The sequence below is a fragment of the Ovis aries genome, chromosome 3 (genome assembly GCF_016772045.2).
Source record: "Ovis aries strain OAR_USU_Benz2616 breed Rambouillet chromosome 3, ARS-UI_Ramb_v3.0, whole genome shotgun sequence".
NCBI lineage: Eukaryota > Metazoa > Chordata > Mammalia > Artiodactyla > Bovidae > Ovis > Ovis aries.
In genome coordinates, this window is record NC_056056.1 from 124,451,335 (window position 1) to 124,475,444 (window position 24,110).

The window sequence follows — 24,110 nt, forward strand, 5'->3', positions numbered from 1 at the left end:
ACCCCCCTGCCTTTCCCTTTCTAGGTAACAGGTGTTGTAGGAAGAGCAGAACTTCTGTCATCTATCTTTTTTCTAGCTGCATTTTTATCATATACTAAATCAAAAGGACCAGATAATTCCATAGGTAAATGTCTGATATTCAATACTTTTCCTTTAGCTGTAAAACTCAATCAAATTATATATATTAATGTATTGTTTTGAATATATAAAGCAGAAATTGCTTACAACATTTGAAGTTTTTCAGTAATATCTAATTGTTGTCTTATTCTTTTATGATATTATAAAATTGTTTTTGTGTGTTTTTATATTTTTCTGTTCCTGAATTGTAGTGTGGACTCCAATTGCATTGACAGTTTTTTTAGTGGCTGTTGCAACACTGTGTAAAGAACAAGGAATAACAGTTGTGGGAATTTGCTGTGTATATGAAGTATTTATTGCCCAAGGGGTAAGGAGAAATATAAATTTCCTGTTGCTGTCTTTTATACTATTTGAATCAGATTCTAATGAATTTATTTTCTAAATGTAGCATATAAATTGCTTTATCAATAATATTTAGCAAAAATTTGCAAAAAGTAAGCATGTTTTACCTTCATACCCACTGACTATTACTTAACATTTTATATTACACCTTCAGTTTTTTAAGGACAGATTTTTAAGTTTCAGTAAAGGAACTATTGGGCAGTTTGGGAAAGCACCCAGTAATACTGTATAGTATAATTCATTATTGGAGAAGACTGTTTGGCTCAGTTTTATTCATCAGTTCCACCAGTTCCATGTTGATTTTATAATTATAGTCAGTTTTCATTTAATCTTGCAGTTAGAAAGTACAGTTGTTGAAAACATTACAGTAAATTGCTATTTTTTACTTTTTTTTTTTTTCTTTTTCTAGTATACTTTGCCATTGTTATGTACTACTGCTGGACAGTTTCTTCGTGGAAAGGGTAGTATTCCATTTTCTATGCTGCAGACACTAATAAAACTCATTGTCTTGATGTTCAGTACACTGTTACTTGTTGTGATTAGAGTCCAGGTTATTCAGTCGCAACTTCCAGTGTTCACCAGGTATGAAATTCTGGTTCTTTTTGTTTTTTTCCTTTTTTAACTTTGAGTTTTAAGTGATTGCAAATGTTGCAGAAAGTTTTTGATTTGCATTAAGGTTTTTTAACAGCTTTATTGAGTTATAATTTATACTTTTTAAGAATCCTCATGTATTTAAACTGTTCAGATTAATAGGTTTTGACATACATGTACACTCTTGGAAGCATCAGTCAAGATAATGATCCCCCAGATGGTTAAGTGTTAAGTCTTCCATATCCTTAGTCATTTTTGTCTACTTGTTCTATTAAGTATTGAGAAAAGGATGTTGAAGTCTCTGACTGTAACTGATCAGAGTTACAAACTGACTGATTTGTCTATTTCTCCTCAGTTCTGTCAATTTTTGCTTCCTGTATTTGTTGTAAAACTCTACAATAAAGTATATCAATATTTAGGATTTTGATGTCCTCTTGATGAATTGATCCTTATATCATTATTAAATGAGCTTCTTTATCCCTGGTAATAGTCTTTACTAAGAAATTCACTTTTCCTTATGTTAATATAACTACTCCAGCTGTCTTTTGTTAGTGATAAATGGTTTATCTTTTTTCCTCTCTTTACCTCTTAACTCTGTCTATATCTTTATATTTAAAGTAGATTTTTTTATAGGCTACATATAGTTGGGTCTTCCTTTTTTGTTTGGTCAGATAATCTGTCTTTTAAACGGTAGGTTCAGTTGTCTGATACAGTTTGTTGTAAATCTACCATCTTGCTAATTGTTTTCTCTTTGTCTCATCTGTTCTTTGTTCCATTTTTTCTCTGTTTTGAATTGAATATTTTGTATTACTCCAATCTTATCTCCTTGTTGGCTTATTAGCTATAAATCTTTGTTGTATATTTTTAGTGATTGCTTTAGGGGTTTTTTTGGTTTACATCATTTGTTTATCACAATTTATCATTAAGGAATATTATAATTGTATGTGTATAAATTATAAATGTCAGTATATATAGTACAAATACATATACAGTGAATAAGTCTATATATAAACATTCTAAATAATAACATAGCCTTTGTGCTATTTGCGTATGTTTTTATTGAGTATACATTATAAATGCCACAATACATTGTTAGTTTTTACTTTAAACAGTTATCTTTGGAAGAGATTAAATTTTTAAAAAATTTTGTTTTACCCCGTAGAGTTACCATTTCTAGTGTTCTTCCATTGTTAGATCAAGATTTTCATCTGGTACCATTTTTCCTTGTGACTGAAGGACTTTCTTTGACATTTCTTGACCATGTAGGACCTTGCTGGTGATGAATTCTTTAAGCTTTGGTATATATAATACCTTTATTTTACCTTTGTTTTTGAATGATATTTTCCTTGTAGAATTCTACAATGCTGATTTTCATTCACTAATCTAAAAATATTACTCTATATTCTGTGGCTTGTGTTATGTTAAACGGAAAATCTTTTCATCCTTATCTTTATGTTTCTGCATGTAGTGTGTCTTTTTTGTTCCATCCTTGCTTTTAATAGTTTCTCTTTATCATTGTTTCTCTTCTCTGTATTTTTTAATTGAGACATAATTGACATATAGCATTGTATTAGTGTACAACTTAATTAATCGTATACATACACACACAAATGATTACCATAATAAATTTAGTCAACATCTGTCACCACACATAATTACCAAAAAGTTTTTTTTTTTCTTTTGATGAGGACTTTTAAGATCTATACTCTTAACAACTTTCAAATATATGATACAGTATTATTAACTACAGTCATGATGCTGCACATTGCAACTTCAGGACTTATCTTAACACCACAGTTTGGGTGAAAATGGCCAAAAGTTGTAAGCTTTCAGTTACTATTTGTTTTATCTTCATGTTTCTTGTGCTTAGGTTAATTTAGCTTTTTAGAATATGTAAGTCTTACTTCATATACATTTTAGAATTGTTTCAGTTATAAACTTCTTGAAATATTTTTTCTTTCCTCTCCCTTCTTCCTCTGGGACACCAATAACATGTATTTTAGGCTTCTTGAAGTAATACTGTTACTCTGTATTTATTCCTCTTCCCTCCAAAGCTATTTTTCCAGTTTTCATTTTGGATAATTTCTTCCATTGTAGCTTCAAGCTTACTAATTTTTTTCTGCATGTCTAATCTGTCCTTAATTTCTTTTATTTTTCATCTCAGACATTTTCATCTCTATTTGAGTTCTGCTTGACCTTTGTGTGTGTGTGTATGTGTATGTATCCCATGTTTCTAACTGTTTTAGGACTTTATTGTCCTTTTCCACTGGTCTTATTATCTGTGTAATTTCTTGGTCAGTTTAGATTGAATTAATTTTTCTCCTCATGGATTGTATTTTTCTACCTCTTCACATGCTTGGTAATTTTTCTAATAGGTACTGTGTCTGATTTTACCTAATGTATTCCTATAAATATTGTAGAGCATTGTTCTCAGATGCATGTAAGTTATTTAAAAGATGTTTCATCTTCAAGTCTTGTTTTTAAGCTTTATTTTAGGAGACCATAGCAGTGTTTGTTGTTGTTTAATAGCTAAGTCGTGTCTGGCTCTTTTTGCAACCCCATGAACTGTAGCCTGCCAGGCTCCTCTGTCCATGGGATTTTCAGGCCAGAATCCTGGAGTGAGTTACCACTTCCTTCTCCAGGGTATCTTCCCTACCCAAGGATAGAACCCACTTCTGCATTGGTAGGAAGATTCTTACCACTGAGCCACCTGGGAAGCATAGCAACATTTAGGATAGGGCTAATTTTGCTCCCTTGCTGACACAAGGCCCTTCTGACCTCTCCACTTGATAGACTTTGCATTATGAGGATTTCCACTCCTGCTGCTGAAGAACTGTTCCTAGTTGTGAGCTTATATCTGATCCTTTCAGAAGGTACTTTCCAAACTGTATTTTCCTAGACCTGCTGTAATAATTTACCAGAAATTGAGTGGCTTAAAGAGCAGGGATTTATTCTCTCACGGTGCTGGAGGCCAGAGTCCAACAATCAAGGTATCAGGCACAGCTGGTTCCTTCTGAAGGCTCTGTGAAAGAATCTGTTCTGTGCCTCTTTTCCTAGCTTCTGGCGGTTGCTGGCAATCTTCGACATTCCTTGGCATGTTGCTGTATCACTGTAATCTGCTCCATCTTTAGCTAGCCTTTTTCCCTGTCTGTTTCTCTGTATTTTCTCTTCTTTGTATAAGAACATCAGTCATTAGATGGTGCTGTACTGTGCTTAGTCGTGCAGTCATGTCCAACTCTTTGCGACCCTGTAGACTGCAGCCTGCCAGGCTCCTCTGTCCATGGGGATTCTTCAGGGAAGAGTACTAGATGGGTCACTATGCCCTCATTGGATAGTGGGCCCACTCTTAATCCATCATGACCTCATCTTTACTATAACTGCATTGACAAAGACTTTCTTGCTAATAAAGTCACATTCTGGGGTTTTGGGTAGACATAAACTTTGGGGAGACGGAAATCAACCCACTATACTGTCTTTAGGTATTTCTTTGTGTATATATATGCTGATCAGTTCTCATTAGTACTGAAAACTGGAGAGAGAACCTTTACAGATATGAGTTATCTTTCTCAACAGTTTTCTGCTTGCTAATTCTAACCCCCCTGGATTTCTAGGGTTCCCAGCTCCATCATCTCAATTTAGGGATGCAAATGGTCTCCACTCAGATTCTCTCTTGCTGCCGCACAGACTAAAAATCTATCCAAGTTCTAAACTCTTTAGATAGGGCTCCCCTCATCTGTTTTTTGTTTTTGTTTTATTATCAATCAAGTGTTATTGTCCTTCTTTGCTTGATGCTTAGAATGTTAAAGGAAGTTTTAATTTTCCATTTTTTAAATTTGTTTAAGGCTAGAAGCAAAAGTTATACTGAATTTTAACATTCTTCTTATCTTTTTTTTCCTGCTCTCATAGCATTTTTCCATTTCACCTCACTCATCCAAAATTTAAAAGAAAATTTATAAAGTTGCCTATTCATAGTTGTATTCAAGTGACTGACATTACATGCAAAAACTTTTTTAAAAACAAAATCCCAATATTTTTCCACTATAGGTTATTACAAGATATTGAATATAGTTCCCTTTGCTATGCAATAGGACGTTGTTTATCTCTTTTATATATAGTAAGGTATATCTGTTAAATCCAAGCTCCTAATTTATCCCTCCCTCACCTTTTCCCCTTTGGTAGTCATATATTTGTTTTCTGTGTCTGTGAGTTTTTCTTTTTAGTAAATAAGTTCATTTGTATCATCTTTAGGTTTCATGTATAAGTGATATCATATGATATTTGTTTTTCTCTACCTAATTTACTTCACCAAGTATGCTAATCTCTAGGTCTATCCATGTTGGTGTAAATGGCATTATTTCATTGTTCTTTTATGTCTGAGTAATGTTCCATTGTATAATAATTATCCTTAATAGCATTTTTTTCTATAAAGAATAGTTATTTTTACTTCCAGAATTTTTACTTCTGAGTCTAGCCATGCTAAACTAAAAACTCATTTAAGCATAATAGTGTGGAAAATAGATTGAATTGTAGATAGATATTTTGTATTTCCTTCTTCACTCCTTAGTCTTAATGTTTCCTGTTTATCATTTGTTTCAGGGAATTTGAATCAACTGTTTTGCATCTCTAGTTCTATAATATGAAAATATGCCTTATAGGTGTGAATGTATTTATTGTTTATATATATGTGGATGGATATATGGAGTATGTTATGTTTAACACTGTATTTTCCCAATATAAGCATTTTAAAATGTGTGTATATGTACTTGTGTTACATAAATTTTATTCTGTTTTCCTATGAGGTTGATTGTAATATGATTAGACTTGCTTTGACATGTATTCTTTTAAAGTTCAATTAGCAAATAATTTATCCTAAATAAACAGCTAATTTTCCTAAATGAACTCTGAAAAGTAGATGACAGGAGAAGGTTTTGTGTTCAGTTTTGTTGGTCATGTTGAGAATTCAAATCCTGACTTTCAAGAATTAGTATTTTTCATACATGCATATATTGAAGTATGAAAGTTTTGCAGAAGGGATTGGCTACCCACTCCAGTATTCTTGCCTGGAGAATCCCAAGGACAGAGGCGCCTGGAGGGCTACAGTCCATAGGGTTGCAAAGAGTAGGACACAACTGAACTGACTTAGCACAGCATGACAATTTAGAAAATATTACTTGTTCAAATAATAATTCATTTTTCTCACCAGTTGATATTTTTAAGCAGACCAAGTCAAATTAATGATATTGATTTTTCCTTGACTTACTCATTTTAAAATAAGAATTGGGTTTTTAAGCAACTCTGTTAGAGGAAGGAAATACTCAGTCGTGTCCAACTCTTTGTGACCCCATGGGCTATAGCTCACAGGCTCCTTCTGCCCATGGAATTCAGGCAAGAATTCGGGAGTGGGTGGTCAGTCCCTTCTCTAGGGGATCTTCCTGACCCAGGGATTGGACCTACCTTGCAGGCAGATTCTTTACCAACTGAGCCACCAGGGAAGATTTAAACAACTGTATGTTAACACAGTTTAGATATCTTAATACAATTTAAAACATAGTGTAAAGAATTAAAAATCTGAAATGATTAATTTAAATGTACTTTTAAAAAATGATACGACTTAGTTTGCGGTAAACAGACTAATGATACATCACGGCCTATATAAACTAGGATATAAGTTTGTATTAAGTAGAGCACAAATAAAATGTTCCATAGGGCTGTGCAGTTACTACTCTGTACCAGAATTTGGTTTTGAGCTCTGTAGAAGTCAAAAAGAAAAAGCTCATAGGTGATTTAGTTTTCTCTTTTTGTGACAAGAGAAAACATAATAATTCTTTCTAGAAAACAATTTTCATTAGCATTTGGTGATGAAAGAAACATCTCTTAAAGGAAAACATTATTAGTGTTCTCAGAAGCATTCATACAACACATACAACAATGAATCATACAAAACATTTCTTATGATGTTGAAGCAGAAAGCCATAATTTAATAAAAGCATTTCTGCAGCATGTCATAATATTATAGAATACCTGTCTGAATCATTCTCATAATAAACTAGAAATAGGTAACCTGCTTGCCCCTCAAATAGTTCTTCATAAATATCATACCTCTTAATTAGACATTTCATAAAGAAATTTGAACTCAGGCAAGAATCTAAGGTATCCATAAAAAGTTTGTCTTTAACAAGATTACATGTAAAATGCTGTTTTTATTATTGTTCAGTATTTGTATCTTTTATATATTAACTTTGTGTTTAAAGTGTTTTAATTTCAGTAATTTTTTTTCATTCTCTATACAGGTTTGATAACCCAGCTGCTGTAAGCCCAACTCCTACAAGGCAGCTAACTTTTAACTACCTGCTTCCTGTGAATGCTTGGCTTCTATTAAATCCTTCAGAGCTCTGCTGTGATTGGACCATGGGAACAATACCACTGATAGAGTCATTTCTAGATGTTCGAAATCTTGCCACATTTATTTTTTTTTGCTTTTTGGGAGCTTTGGGAGTATTTAGTCTCAGATATCCTAGTAATTCCTCCAAGACTGTTTTAATGGTAAGAAAGTTTCTTAAATTTTCAGATAATACTAAATACAGGATTAGTTTATTAATTGAGTGCCTTTAGTTTTTCAGAAGCATCTTTGAAAAACTGCTGTCTGTCTTTATTCATGTCATCCTAATTTATGAACTTATTTTAGGCTATCCTATAATTTTATGTCAGAATTTAATTAATGCTGCACATTCAGCATGTGACACAAAGAGTGATTATGAATTTCCCTAATTTGATGGGGACTCTAAAATCATGGAGCATCCTTTTTAGCATTATTTTTTTATATTTCTTACCTTTACCCCACTAGGTTATACACCCTTTTAAAGAAATGAATTATTCAGTATAATGTATACTTCTTTGTTTTCTTGGCACAGGAAAGAGGATCATGTAAGATAAGCCCCTAGAAATGCATAGCTCTTTATTTTTCATTGGCAAAACTTTCATTACTCCCTGAGGTATTTCTTACTGTGTTCAGAGAATTCTGATTAGTAAGTCTTTTTTGTTTTTATGAGATCTGTTTCCAGTTCTCTTAGTTCTGCCCTCACTTCTTACTCATAATAATTGTGTTGCCTCTTTAAATTATGGAAGAAAATAATCATCTTGAACATTTTCTTAAGATTTTACTGTATGCCAGAAAGTGCCTTTAATACTTGGCAAGTGTATTCTCGCTGCAGCCACTAGATTCATTTATTCATTCAATAAAGATTTTGATTTGTAGCCTGTGTATCAGGTAGCATTTTAGCCACTGAGTATGTGATAGTAAAAAGAAATACAGGGCCCCCATTACCAAAGAACTCACATTCTAGAGAAATTTAAAAGAATATAGGGTTTGAAGAAAGATCATATTTACTAGTATCTGGACCTGTTGAGTTTGAGGTGTCTTTGAAATTTTCTAACGGAGATTTTGAATGGCGCTTTGTGCCTGGAGTTCTGTGGCAAAGCCTGAGATACACATAAAAATTTGATAAATTGCCACAGAGTAATTTGACAGTTGCCAGAGAGATAGTAATTGAAAACAAGATGTAAAGAAGACGACCTTTGGAGAGGTTATAGAGCAGCCTTTCTCAACTGGGATTTTGTTACATCTCTTAGAGGTGGTAACTAGCTATCACCTTTCTAGAGGCATAGAAGTTAATTCATACACATAATGCATGCCTTAGACTATTTGTTCTTAATTTTTCCTCTATATATAGTTGAAGAGGCTGAATAGAGAAGAAGGCTATATCTCAGTCACTCTTGAAAAGCTTCCATATTTAGGTATTGTGTAAAGGAAAATAAACCAAATAGCTGCTGCTGCTCGTGTCTGACTCTGCGACCCCATAGACGGCAGCCCACCAGGCTCCCCCGTCCCTGGGATTCTCCAGGCAAGACCACTGGAGTGGGTTGCCATTTCCTTCTCCAATGCATGAAAGTGAAAAGGGAAAGGGAAGTCGCGCAGTCATGTCCAACTCTTGGCGACAGCATGGACTGCAGCCTAGCAGGCTCCTCCATCCATGGGATTTTCCAGGCAAGAGTACCAAATAGGAAATAGACCAAATGGACAGAAAGGTAAACATTTCTGGAAAGGATGGTTAACACCAACAGTTGCTGTCAAGTAGTGAATGAGATCAGTTGAATTTGATTTCTTTTATGTAGTTACTTAAATTTTTATCTGTGGAGTGATTTGATTAGAAGATAAGGAAGGGAAGATTGCTAATGTAGGTAACCTTTAGGAATGATTTAACTGAATATTTCAAAGAAGGAGACAAGGTCTAATTTAGAGAAGATAGCCAGTCAGGCAATGGCTTCAAGTATAACAAAGCAACTGATCTTTTATTGGGGGATCAGGGCTTGAGGGAAGCATAGAGACCTGGAATTGATGGACCTTCTGAGGCTGAAGTGGGTTGATTTGGGGGGAAAACTTGCTTGGTTGGCATTTAGAATCACGTTCATTGGAGTACTCAGTTGGCTGACCTTTATGCACAGATATCACTAATGGGTTTGCATACAAAAACATGCTCTTTGAGTTGAATCGTTAAGTGAGGTTACAGCCGACTGCTTGTAATCCATGTCCACAAAAATCTTTCCCTAAGAATATGGGAACTTGTTTTAGACCTAAGGGTCATAATGAATGGTTAAGATAATTTAAAGATAATATTTTCAAAGGAGAAGATTTTTAAGGTTGGAAAGGCAAGAACATTTTTAGCATAGAAATTTGATATAAGAAAGCGATTAGGTAAATGAAAGAAAAGCTGATTGATAGTAATATTAGAGGTATAGAGCTCAGGTTTGGCCTCAGATAGATGGAAACACTGCTTAGGTTATAGGAAGGATGGAAACGGTCATGAATGTAGATGTTAATAGGTTTAGTAGCAGAGAATTAAAGAAATTCTTGCTTTATCACTTTTGTTTTTTCTGAAAGTTTGGTAGTGTAGTCACCTCCTAAAAGTGACATAGGTCAGAAATTTGAGAAAAATAGTCAAGATTGAAAATAGTAAAAGAGAGTGAGAGTGAGCCTACCAAAGAAACCTAGAATCTTGAGCAGTCTGAAGGATTTAATTTGAAGTTGATCATGAATTTATGATGATACAGATTTATTTTTGCTTTGGGACTTTGTCTAATAGTGCTTTGCAGCTCACAAAAATAAAAATGAAGCACATACATGGTAGAATACATCCAAAAGTGAGTTTCTACTAAAAAGCAAAATGAAGAGTAGTTAAATATGAAATTTTGGCAAATTAAATAATTTGTATGGTGCAAACTGAATAAAAAATAGAAAGGATATTGCCAATGAAGTTAACAGATTTACATTAATTAATAACATTATATTGTATATGTATAAAAAAGGAACCCTTATGACTTTAGGTATAACTGCTTTAAATATAGTCCTAAACATACTCTTAAATTTTTTGAAATTAAAATAGAGTCAATTTATAATACTGTGTTAGTTTTGTAGAAAACAAACTTAGCTACCAGAGGAGAAGGGTCTTCCTTGATGTCTTAGTGGTAAAGAATCTCTCTGCCAATGCAACACCCAGGAGACGCATATTTGATCCCTGGGTCAGGAAGATTCCCTGGAGTAGGAAATGGTAACCCACTCCAGTATTCTTGCCTGGGAAATCCCGTAGACAGCGCCTGGCAGGCTACAGTCCATGGGGTCACGAAAGAGTTGGACAGGACTCTTAGCAATTTAGCAATGTAAAAAAGGGAAAGGGAAAGAAGGGGGATAAATTAGGAGTATAGGGTTAACAGATACAAACTATTGATACTATACATAAAAAATAGAAAACTATATTCAATAGCTTGTAATCTATAATAGAAAAGTCTGAAAATGAATTAATATGTATGTATAAAACTAAACATACTGTTTTTAATGGTAATATTGTTTGAAGATATCTGAAAGAGGTAAGTAGACCAAAGGAATATCTACCAAGCACCAGGTATGTTAAGCACTTAATAAATAAGATGTCATGTTTATCTCAGTAGTATAAGTAGTTAATAATCCTGTTGATTTATTTTAAAAAATGGAGTCACAAGGTGATTGGAGTAGTTTACCTTATTATAAAAAGTGAAAAAGATTTGCCTCCAGAACTCTTCGCTCTTTCCACTCTCTGAGAAGATGTTGCATTATAGTTAACTTAGTTGACATACGTTAACAGTGTATTAGAACATCTGAGTAAGTTAATCATTAAGACATTTCTTATTGAAGAATCAATAGTTTTTTTTGAGAGATGGCTTTTCTTTTTTTGTGTAACTTATTCATCAATCCATGATGCCTCTTTGGATGAATTTAACACTTTTTATTCTTTCAAATGAAATTGCCTTAGGGCATCCATGAATTAACAGGGAATTTTTTTAAAGAGGATCGTGTATTTAGGAACAAATACCTCTGTTTCACAGCTACCTGGTTGTTTTTGTCAAACATTTCTGGGAAGTGGAAAGTGAATTATGCACAGTTAATGTTTTACCTTTTTGACTAAAAAGAAAGTATTAAAATTTTCAGACTTATAAATTGATAATAGTGAGCAGTTTGATGGTAGTGCTTTTCTTCAGATTCAGTGTTGGATCATTACAAATTATTAATTTGTGATTCATAGAGAAAGTATTCTTTTCACTATTTACAGCTCTACATCGATTTTCAGTAGTAAAGTATAATAAAAAGCATTGCTTCCTCTGAAACTTAGAAGACTCTCAGACTTCTGAAATTGAAAAAACAATGTGTTTATTGCACAAGGTACTACTATAAAACAAATCAGAGTAACAGAATATGGAAGCAGATGTCCATGGAAACAGATATCCTACTGACAACCAGCTTATTTCTTTCCATAAGTTATTTGTGTGCTAGTTATTTTGTCTTATCTTTTGTAATGACTGTAATCTGGAAACCATATGCCATCCCATTTTCAAAATGGCAAAAACGTCTAAGCATTTTGTGATGTTTATTTCTAACACAGTACACAGTGTTGGAAATTTAGAAATTCTTATGGAATAAATGACTGTTTATTTAAAGGGGCCAGTTTTATTTTTATACATATACTAAGTCTGTTAAATGTATGTGACCCATCAGAATACTATGCAGAGCAACACTGAAGTAACATGTAGAAGTAGTCTACTGTCTTGTCTGAAACATAGCTTATCAATTTCCAGTATACCTTACACATAGTAGTAGTACTAATATCTTTTCCTGTCAGTTTATTTTTACCACGGGCACATAAGTTACATAAAATGTTAATTGCTCAGTCACACGTGTATGACTCTTTGTGCACATTAGTTAGATATATAAAAATTACTAATTTTTTTGGATTTTTTTTTGTTTTGTTTTTAATTTTTCATTTTTACTTTATTTTGCTTTACAATACTGTATTGGTTTTGCCATACATTTTTTTATCTGATGAGGCTGAGGTGTAAGCTCTGGTATTTAGGAAGACTTCATCTCACCTTGCTGACATACATCCTCATGTTTATTGTTACCATCCTTAAGTTTCCTTTATGTTTAAATCAGTATTCTTTATAGTGTTATTAAAATTGATCCACCAGTACATTATCCAGATTAAATGATTAAATATTTGGATTTGACTGTTGATGTGTGTATATTATTTAATTTAATAAATTATCTTTTTTCTCTTTGTAGGCGCTCTCTTTAATGGCATTACCATTTATTCCTGCATCAAATCTTTTTTTCCCAGTTGGATTTGTTGTTGCTGAGCGAGTACTATATGTTCCTAGCATGGGGTTCTGTATTTTGGTAGCCCATGGATGGCAGAAAATATCAAACAAAAGGTGAATTAAAATGTTAGTGCATTTAATGCTTACTAACTGTAGAATTTAGTATGATGCATTTAAGTGTTTAAAATGTTTATTCTATTTTTATGTTATCTTTTTATACCTTTTTGTTTTTCACATTGAGAGTCTTCTTAGCTCACTAACTCCTACCTTATCTATGTTTTTCCTCATATTTATATAATTATATTTTATAGTCTAACACATAAGAGATTTTCATTCAGATGCAGATGCTACAAAGAACATTATTAACACTAAAGTTTCAAATGATCATTGCTGCTTTCGTATGTAATGAACTAAGATACAGTCTTCTTAAATTAGTCATATTGGATTAATACATGTAAAGTGCATATAGAAAGCAATATGTAATTTCTTGCTTCATAGAAACCACCATGTTCTAGTTGCCTTAAACTCACTGCTAAGGAACAGAATAATCACTGACTGTATATAGAAAAAATAGTCAGTGTTTCTTTTTCCTTACTTTCCCGTCCCCTTTCAACCCACAGAATTGACTTCTGTCTTCATCACTTTACTGTCGTGTAACACATTGAGTCTGGTGGGTAAATCTGATCAGTGCTTGGTTTAAAGTGTATTTCCCTGGCAGCTGTAAAAGTCTCTGTCCTGACTCTCCACCACCTGTGCTCATTTCTCCTCAACCTCTTTTCAGATTGTTCCTGTTGTACCAGCTCTTTACATGTTTTTTATTTCTCAGAGTTTTACAAATAGCTGTTTTTCTCACATTGCATGTTCTCCCTAACGATCTCATCCATTACTGCAGTTTTCACTCTAAACTTTCTCATAGATGTATCCAGTTATAATCACTGCCAATCTTGTAGTGCCTCCCGTGTGCCAGCTCTGTAATACACTATGTAGATGTGTTTTCTCGTTTAATCTAGACATCCCTTAACTTCATTTGGCACATTTGAAAATTGAAGCTCATATTAGTTACCTGAATTACACAAGACCACACAGCTAGTAAACAGCAGAGTCTTGCTTTAAATTTATATCTGACTATCTCTCATGTGCATGGTCCATGCACTCTTATCCTGGTTAAGTGGATCTATCAAAATGAAAGAAACAGAACTCTGTAACTGAGGCAAAAAGCAGAAGCTCAAAGAACATTAATACTATTAATACCAAATAAGATCATAGTGATTATTGAAGTATAACAATCATTTTGTAAGTGACAAATTGTGTCCCAAGTGATTAACCTAAAGCTATGTAAGTAATTTGCCTCTATTTTATAAAGGGTTAACTTTACTATGACTTTTAATGAATAGTTCTAGCTTTTTAAAATGTAAAATTCTGGGACTTCCCTGGTGGTCTACTGGTTAAGAATCCCTCAGCCAATGCAGGGGACACATTCAGTCTCTGGTTCAGGAACTAAGATCCCACATGCATAGGGCAGCTAAGCCCATGCACCGCAACTTTTGAGCCCACATGCCCTGGAGTCCATGATCTGCAGCAAGAATAGCCACCACATTGAGAAGCCTGCACGCCAGAACTAAAGAAAGCTGTACGCAGCAACGAAGACCCAGCACAGCCACACACACAGAAGAGTAAGATTCCTCGAAGAATATCATGATAACCTGTGGTGTATATTGTAAGCGGTAATGTTTTTAAATATAGCCAGGGATGAGATTGACCCTTTATAAACACAACTAAGAGTATTCAGGTTATAGGTAATGATACAAAAGAACACTTAAGAAGTCACAATTAAAAATCTGGTTTATCAGTTTTTTGTCATTGAACTTTATACAGTAGTGTTTATAATATTTAATTTTTTTGGTGTTATTCTCTCTCAAGCTGGATGATTATTAGAACAGTCCCTAGTCTTTAGAGTAAATTCAAACACAACATTTAGAGATATTTAACATATTTCTTACCTCTTTTTGGTGATGAAGACAATGTTTTTTCGTTCTGTTTTTTCTTCCTTAAACAGTGTGTTTAAAAAGTTATCCTGGGTTTGTCTATCTTTGGTGATATTCACTCATGCCTTAAAAACACTCCACAGGAATTGGGATTGGGAGTCTGAATATACGCTGTTTATGTCAGCCTTGAAGGTAAAATGTTATTCAAAATATATCACCAATTATTTCTTATTGCCATTTCTGCTTCGGTGTTCTAACTTTACTTTTAATTTGACAATTAATTCTCAATGTTAAATACTTCACCAAAAAATTAGTAAAAATAATTTGTTCCTTGTATAATTATACCATAGCCAGTGCTCTGAATAGTATTTAGGTGTATGTCTGGAGCATATATGAATAATTCCCCAAATGCTATACAGTTGTTAGACACTGAAATGATAAAATGTTTAAATGTGAATACTTTGTTTCATTTGTTCTTAAGGTGTACTTTTTTTTTAACCTTTTAACATGTCTGAAATCAGAATAAATCTTACAGTGAAAGGCATCTTACAATTAGTGACCTTTTTTGTTTCTTAATGATATATAAGATAACGATGAGCCTTGTAACTGGTGGCATCTTAGATTCAATGAATAAAATACATGGCAGAAAATGGCACCCTATCATACTGAGGATAGCCAATGGTTATAAAACTATAGGAAAGATAGGAACTGGCAGAAAGGAGGGATGGTGCATCTCTATGGAATGGACAATATAAATGAGAAAAGTTCTTTTTAAAAATCATATGATTTGTTTTCTGTAAAGTTATAAGCAAAGATTTTTTTCAGTTGCTCCTTTTCTTCAACTCTTTAAACTCTTAACTTCCTTTTTGGCTGTTTCTGTACTCTGCACAGTTCCCATTACTCTAATAGATTGCATAAATAGCTTTATGTCAAGCCTCAAAATAAGTCATCAGTGCAGTGTTTAAACATATTCTCTCGTGCAAATTCCTTCTTTCCCAAAAGACTATAAATAATAGAGCAGGAATTTTCAAACAACTCTATGCTTTGATGAAGTAAAATTTTAATATATAAAATAGATGAACTGAAGTTTTAGCATGTTGATGTTGAAGGGGAGGAGAGGTTAAATTTCATGAAGCAGTTTTCATTTTGACCCCTTCTTCATCTCCATAGAACACTCTATTCCTAATAATATATCAGACAGTTATCTGTGTTAATTGGACTTATATATATGGAGTTATACATATGCATATACACACACGTACCTGCACTTTTTTTTTTTTCTGAAAGAAATGTGAATGACTTCCAGTTTTTGAGGGATATAATTGACATATAACTTCATCTTAACTTTAAAGTGTATAATATAATTATTTTTAGATATATATGTATATAACAATTACCAGAATAAATTAACATCCATCACTTCATTGAGTTACTTTTTTTTCTGTGATGAGAACTTTTAAAATCTACTTTCTTATCAGTTTTCAAACATGCAATGTAGTACTGTTAACTGTATTCCCTGTTCTATATATTTGCATCCTTAGAACTTACTTGTAACTCAGAAGTTTGTACTTTTGAACTACCTTCATCCATTCATAGACAGTTCTGTGGAGTACTCCTTTCCTAATAGTATACCAAACAAAACCTGTGTTAATTAGACTCATTTTTTAAAATTTGACTAATTTCTATCTGTACTTCTGTATTTAAGGTAAATAAAAATAATGCCAAATTATGGAATAATGTGGGTCATGCTCTGGAAAATGAAAAAAACTTTGAGAGAGCTTTGAAATACTTCTTACAGGCTACGCATGTTCAGCCAGGTAAGCATTATTGATTAATAAAGCTGTTGTTAATAGTTTGTTTTCTTTTTGAAAATTTGATTATATTTGTAGAAAGTAGGCGGAGTTTATTTTCAAGCTTTATTCCAACTGACTTGAATACTATAATGTTTGGTGCTGGCTTATTTTTTGAACTGGGTTATATGTTAGAGCTATTTATATCAGACATTTAGGGATGTTTTTAAAAACAGATTTGTTGGATGGCACTGATGAGCAATTTTGGTGGAGTGATAGACACAAAGGCCTGTTAGAGTAGAAGAAGAACTGGAGACAGTCGATATTAAAACCTGATAAGAAATGTTGGTATTGAGGATGGGGTCAAGAGAGGGTAGTAGGATGCTGGGGGTTTTTGTTTCGGGGGTTTTTTTTTTTTTGGTTTTGGTTTTAAAGATGAAAGAAACAAGGCATGTATGTCACTAGTGCATTGAAGCTCGGCAAAGTAGTAATTCAAGGTTGGGGAACGGAGTAAAGGATCAGTGTTCTTGAATAGATGAGAATAGATAATTAGGATCTGGTACTCAGGATGAGGATTTCAGTCAGCTGAACCAGTAGTTACCATATAGTAACAGGGAAAGCAGAGTATAGAAACACGGATACAGATAGGCAGGTGAATAATAGACAAATAACTTCTGAAAGTTATTCTTTGCTTGTTTTCTCAGTGACATAGAAAGCAGAATCAACAGTAGAGTGTGGGGAAGGGAGAGGACGTTCTGGAGATCTAAGACCAGGAGAGAGTCTGAAGTAGTCATCTAGGACATGGTTTCAGAAACTTTATTGTGTGTGTGAGTCACCTGGAGATCTAATGGTGCATGTTGTCGTGTATAGCGATTTAGAGTAGGGCCTAAGGTTCTCCATTTCTAATAAGTTCCTAGGTGATACTTAGCCCATGAATCACATGTTGAGAAACGAAGATCTAGGAAAATATATAGACTAGGCAAATGCAGTGTGATTGCCAAGCAGCTGTAACACCCTTCTTGAGGTTCAGTTCAGTTGCTCAGTCGTGTCCGACTCTTTGCGACCCCATGAATCGCAGCACGCCAGCCCTCCCTGTCCATCACCAACTCCCAGAGTTCACTCAGACTCATGTCCATAGAGTCAGTGATGCCATCCAGCCATCTCATCCTCGGTCGTCCCCTTCTCCTCCTGCCTCCAATCCCTCCCAGCATCAAGGGATTGGCTTTTCAAGTATGCCGAACTGTCTGTATTGCAGAGTCTTTTCCAGTGAGTCAACTCTTCACATGAGGTGGCCAAAGTACTGGAGTTTCAGCTTCAGCATCATTCCTTGCAAAGAAATCCCAGGGTTGATCTCCTTCAGAATGGACTGGTTGGGTCTCCTTGCAGTCCAAGGAACGCTCAAGAGTCTTCTCCAACACCACAGTTCAAAAGCATCAATTCTTCAGCACTCAGCCTTCTTCACAGTCCAACTCTCACATCCATACATGACCACAGGAAAAACCATAGCCTTGACTAGATGGACCTTAGTTGGCAAAGTAATGTCTCTGCTTTTGAATATGCTGTCTAGGTTGGTCATATCTTTTCTTCCAAGGAGTAAGCGTCTTTTAATTTCATGGCTGCAGTCACCATCTGCAGTGATTTTGGAGCCCCCCAAAATAAAGTCTGACACTGTTTCCACTGTTTCCCCATCTATTTCCCATGAAGTGATGGGACCAGATGCCATGATCTTCGTTTTCTGAATGTTGAGCTTTAAGCCAACTTTTTCACTCTCCACTTTAACCAGTTGATGTGGTTATGTTTTTCTCCCACTACTTTATATATAGTATAGGCAGGCACAGAGAATTTGGTTAAACAGGATTAGGATTTTGTCAGATGTGTTACTAAACAAAGGGTTAAGGGAATATTGAGACATAGTCTAAGCTGGTTATGAAGAGATGTGAGAGAGGGTGAAACATGAGGAAAAGATGATCAGATCAGTGGTTTATAGATCTGAAATTGTTGGTTTCTGAGGAGGATCTAGCTGGAGCATTGCTTGTTTTCAGTAGAAATGCTGTTGGCTTTTCAAGCATGCAGAACTGTCTGTATTGCAGGGTATGTACCAAATATGGCCCCCACCTACCCAATAAACTCATTACTTTTCATTCAGCATGATAACCAAAGAGTATTTCCACACACACACAGTTCTCAATATACTTGGCGGAGTGGGGAGTGCTGTGCATGGCTCCCTTTGCTTCTGCTGGACAAGACTGTGACCATTGAATTGACCAGTTAAAGGAGAATGGGGGTGAAAATCATTGGAAAAAAGGATATCAAAGCAAGTATTAGAAGATACACCTTACATAGATTTGAAACCACGAAAGAATTTTGACAACTGTATGATGTTGGAGAGAAGGCGAGAATAACAAGGAACCAGAAGCTTGCAGTTGGTCACTACAGTAAGGAGGGATAGTGGTTAACAGAGTTTAATGACCTGAAATTCAGAAAGGAGTGGTTTTAAAGAGTGGCAGTGGTCTGCAAGTGGTATGGATCTAGGAGGACACTTAACTCCAGGCCCAGTGTTGCAAAAGATAAAAAGATCACAGTCATCACTTGGAAAAACTACCAGTTTCCCCAAGGCAAAGCTGAATTCTAGTTAGAGAATGTTGTAGAAATATATAACTGATGGTCTGGCCGTCTTTCCAATTTTATCTCCCCTGGCTTTTCATGCAGTTTAGTTTTTTCTTGAAATACAGGGCATGTGTGGTGGGCTTCCTCACCTCTTTGCATTTGTTCATGTTGAACCTAGAACATGTTTGAACTTAGAATTCCTCTCTTCTCCCTTTCCATCCGATCTACCATCCACCATATCCTATGCATCTCTTGCAACCCATCTCACATGGCTTCTCCTCTTTAGTTCAGTTCAGTTCAGTTCAGTCGCTCAATTGTGTCCAACTCTTTGCGACCCCATGAATCCCAGCACGCCAGGTCTCCCTGTCCATCACCAACTCCCGGAGTTCACTCAGACTCACGTCCATTGAGTCAGTGATCTTATTAGAGGGGAAAAAAAAACCCTTCTGTCTTTCCAATTAGAGCAAATGTTCCTCATCTTCAAGACTCCTTACAACTTTCGTATCTTTCCTGTGATATCTGGTATTTAAATGTTTATTTAAAATATTTATTCATTTAAAATATGTGTGTTACATTTGAACTGTGGAGCTCCCTAGGGGTCGCGTGAACATCTGGCTCATCTTCACACCTACTGCATCATCTAGCGCAGTTGTATACACAGTCAGCAGTCACTAACTCTGGCAGTTTTAATTCATTGCTTTCTAAAGCCTTTTAGGCTCATTCTGGGAGTTTTTAGAAAAGCAAAGTCATCTTTATGTCAGGTATGCAGGGACTTCGAGACTAAGGATGGTATTTAGGCCCCTTCAGACTTATCCTAAATTGCATGGTAATTTCTATCTCACTGTATTGTTGAAACTGAATGAAATTGTGTTTAGAGCTGCATGCTATTGCTAAGTTGGAGAAAGCAATGGAAACCCACTCCAGTACTCTTGCCTGAAAAATTCCATGGATGGAGGAGCGTGGTAGGCTGCAGTCCATGTGGTTGCTAAGAGTCGGACACGACTAAGCAACTTCAGTTTCACTTTTCACTTTCATGCATTGGAGAAGGAAATGGCAACTCACTGCAGTGTTCTTGCCTGGAGAATCCCAGGGAGGAGGAGCCTGGTGGGCTGCCGTCCTTGGGGTCGCACAGAGTCAGACCCGACTGAAGCGACTTAGCAGCAGCAGCAGCAGCTAGAGTGCTAGTTAGCTTCATTCATATCCAACTCTTTGCGACCCCATGGACTGTAGCCCTCCAGGCTCCGCTGTCCATAGAATTCTCTGGGCAAGAATACTGGAGTGGGTTGCCATGCCCTCCTCCAGGGAGTCTTCCCAACCCAGGGATCAAACCCACGTCTATGGTGTCTCCTGCATTGACAGGTGAGTTCTTTATCAGTGGATGTAATTATGGATGTTTAGTTTAAAATCATTTTTCCTCTCATTTTCAGTTGTCACTTCTGGCTGTTTTTGAGATACTTACTAAACCTGTCTCCTTTAGTATGACTTAACCTACCATCCTCTCAAAGTTGCTATTTCTATTAATAATAAGCAATGAGCTAGAAAAATAGGCAAATCATTTATTACAGTGATTTATTGTATTTCATTTGTAATGTATTTTCATTGTATTTATTTCATTTATTACAATGAAAAAGTGCATAATCTTAGAAACATTGAATTTGGCATTCAAAGACTTCTGGCTCATTCTGTGTTTTTCAGCTATGTTCTTCATAGATAGATTTGACAGGTGAAACAACATGGAGAGGAGGAAATCAAGTCTTTTTGTCTCTATTAGATGTACAGATGGAGACAGATCTGTAAGTTTGGAGATAAGGGGAATGAATGGTCAGGACTAAAGATAAAGATTTGAAGTAACAAGCATGTAGGTAGTATTTAAAACCCTAGAGAAGTGTAGGATCACAGTGAGTAGAAATTCTTAACATTTAAAGTAGCTTAAAAGAAAAAAAAAAAAAGACATTCAATCTGAAGGCTTTTCTTGCTTAGCCAGAAAAAGAATATAAACTACAGAGTGGTTTTTGACCAGGCGACGTGCATGTTAGACAATTGATTATGGGTTTTTGTTTGTTTGTTTTGATGGTTACAGGTGTTTTTAAAAAATCAATTCACAAGCTAAAATTTTTGCAAATAGAATTAAAGTTTCCATAAATACGTTATGAGAGTAGATTTTTCTCAAGAAACACCAGATTTCCCCTATGGTTTATTTTTGCTTTGAAATCAGTAATTTCATTTTTATCTAACTCCAGCAAATCTTTGACACTGTTTATTATCAGAGAGCAATCATGGGCCTGTAGTTCAGATTTGATGCCCTCAAGAAGGGAATGATTTTTTAAGTTTTCAGAAGTTTCTAGATGTTTATAATTTATCTTTTTAAATAAATTGACAAATCTGTGCATAGGAGATAATGGGAAAGCAACACAGATGCCTAGGCTATCAGTGCAAGAATACGTAGCTCTGCTGTTGATGGCTGAAGAGTTATTCGGCACAGAGTTGCCTGATATTTGCCAGTCCTCCTTTACCTTGAACTAAAGACAGACTGCTAGATTCATGCTGCTGTTGGTTTGGATAGTGCACTCACAATAGCAAGGTTGTTTTTTGAAACTCTGTAGCTTCTTAGTCATTCAAATGTGACTGATTTTAATATTTTGTCTGCTTGCTTACCTTTTTTTTTTTTCTCCAAATTTAAATTTACTTTAATAGTAATGCTGTTTCCTCCTGGAATCTTAAAACTTTGTAACTTACAAAGAAATTTGCTTTAAAAATTGTGCTTTTTTCATTTTTTTCCTTTTAGATATGTGATATAGTTCTTTTGATGCTAAAAGCTATCTAATTGCTATCTTTGTTCCTTGAGAAAGTAAGGATGCCTTACTGAGTGTCTGAAGTCTCCATCGATATCTCCTTGCCATAATTCTAAGAACCTGACCAGTGTGTAGTAATTTGCCTTGTCTTTCATCCTAATGGATAAACTCTTTCTTTTCTAAGATTAATTGGAGCTCCTTTCAGTGATATATTAAATACTTAGTTGACCTAATTGTACTTTTATTTACTTAAACTTTCAGTTTATTCTTTTCTTAGATTAAATTTTCACTTATACTTAATTTTTTCAGGTTTTGTACACTCTTTAGTTTTTTCTGGGTAACTTTCTGATCTCTAGAGTAATTGGTATAGATTTATCTGATGTTTAAAAAAAATAAAGAGCTTGGATAAACAAGATCCTACTGTATAGCATAGGAAACTATATTCAATATCCTGTGATAAACCGCAATGGAAAAGAATATGAAAAAGAAAGCTTATATATGTGTAACTAAGTCATTTTGCTGTACAGCAGTAATTAATACAACATTGTAATACAATTATACTTCAAGAAAAAGTAAATTTTTTAAAAAGAGCTTTTTAAGAGCAAAACTCTGTATACTCTTGGTAATGCGGTGCATTTCAACCTTCGCTGTACATCAGAATTGCCTCTGAAACTTTAAAAAACATTTTTGCAGTCCTGTTTTTGAAGATTCTGTTCTGATAGAACTGAGTGGGATAAGATAGCTGAATTTTTCAAAGCTACACAAGTATTCTGAATGCAGCCAGTATTGGGAAGCATTTTTTTCTTTTTTTTTTTTTTTTTGACTTGACCCCCTACTGAAGCCCCATGAGATTCAGTAATGTATCTAAAAACAAACAAAAAAAAATCAACCTTTTTCCCCTAATCTTGTCCCTTAGTTCTCTAACTGAAGCTGTGTGGCATCTAACAGCTTTTGTGCAGTGCACACAATTGCCAACCTGAAACATAATATAGCAAGATCTTAGGACTGTTACTCTCCTCCTAGGGGAATGCCTAAGATATATATGCTTGGCCCCTATGTGTCGTGGGAGTTGCAGGCAGAGAACTATTCCACAAATGCAAAATCATCATCGGTGTCACAGGCAAGTAGTAATCATAATTTGAAACCTTGTCATGTCTGTTAGAGATTCATGTTGAGTAAAATTTGTCTAAATTAAGATCTCCCTTCTTTCTATCTTTATTCCAAACCTTTGAAATATTTACTGGAGAGTTTATCTTGAAACCAGTGTACAGTGAACCCTCATATCTTTGTAATTTGAATTGCATATTTTTCTGTCTCTGAACAAATTTGCTGAGGGCTCAATTTTCTGTATCACTAAATGAGACAAAAGTTCCTGACATTCTGATATTAACACAACCTTTTTAAAAGTTTTAATTAAATTATATGGTAATATATCATCATTTAAGGGAGCTGGGCTGCTGCATCTTAAATAATACTATAGAATCCTGATAACTTACACTCCAACCATATTCACAAAAATTTGTTAAAAGTTTCAAAGTTTTTCAGTCTGTTTGCCCCTTTCCCACCATGGATGCATATTTGCAATTTATAATACTTGAGATTATTGTGGGAATCATGGTGACCCTTTTCACTTTTAGAGTTGAGCCATACTTTCTGAGTGAATTCCAAAGCCATGTGATTAAGGAAATAGAAGTAAGCCTTAGTATAGGACAGTAAAATATGGAGAAGAGGAAAAAAAAAAACGTAAATTCCTTCATTATGTTTATTTCTCCTGTCTTGTCTTTTAACCCTTCCAAAAACCATTCAGATAGTTTTTTTCATGTCATATGTGTATTTTCTGTTCTTCCAGTACTTTATAATAGTCTTCTAGTGTAGCCTTGCCTCATAAGTTATAGTAAGTTGTGTTAGAAGAGCTTTAAGGAAAAAGCAGGACCTATTGCCTGCTTTCGCATTTTTTGCCTAGTTGTTGCTCGAAACATGTCTTCTAAGTAATTTACACTGGACACTAGTTAGTGTATCTGCCAACAAATAATTTTCTTTTATTTTAGATGATATTGGTGCCCACATGAATGTAGGAAGAACTTACAAAAATTTAAATAGAACCAAAGAAGCTGAAGAATCTTATATGACAGCTAAGTCGCTGATGCCTCAAGTAAGTTGTCGAAAATTATTCCTATTGTGTC

The 24,110-nt window shown here is 34.6% G+C and overlaps 1 protein-coding gene across 2 annotated transcripts in view; it reads left to right on the plus strand.

Annotated features, from left to right (window-relative positions):
• TMTC3 (transmembrane O-mannosyltransferase targeting cadherins 3) overlaps positions 1 to 24,110 on the plus strand; it is a 48,152-nt gene that overhangs the window by 14,691 nt on the left and 9,351 nt on the right. For both annotated transcript variants that reach the window (XM_012174052.3, XM_004006241.4), the window contains exons 4-11: positions 25 to 124; positions 330 to 445; positions 890 to 1,062; positions 7,362 to 7,614; positions 12,719 to 12,867; positions 14,810 to 14,930; positions 16,444 to 16,555; positions 23,976 to 24,079. In XM_012174052.3, coding sequence (XP_012029442.2) covers positions 25 to 124; positions 330 to 445; positions 890 to 1,062; positions 7,362 to 7,614; positions 12,719 to 12,867; positions 14,810 to 14,930; positions 16,444 to 16,555; positions 23,976 to 24,079 — 1,128 coding nt within the window. The remainder of the gene's footprint in view (positions 1 to 24; positions 125 to 329; positions 446 to 889; positions 1,063 to 7,361; positions 7,615 to 12,718; positions 12,868 to 14,809; positions 14,931 to 16,443; positions 16,556 to 23,975; positions 24,080 to 24,110) is intronic.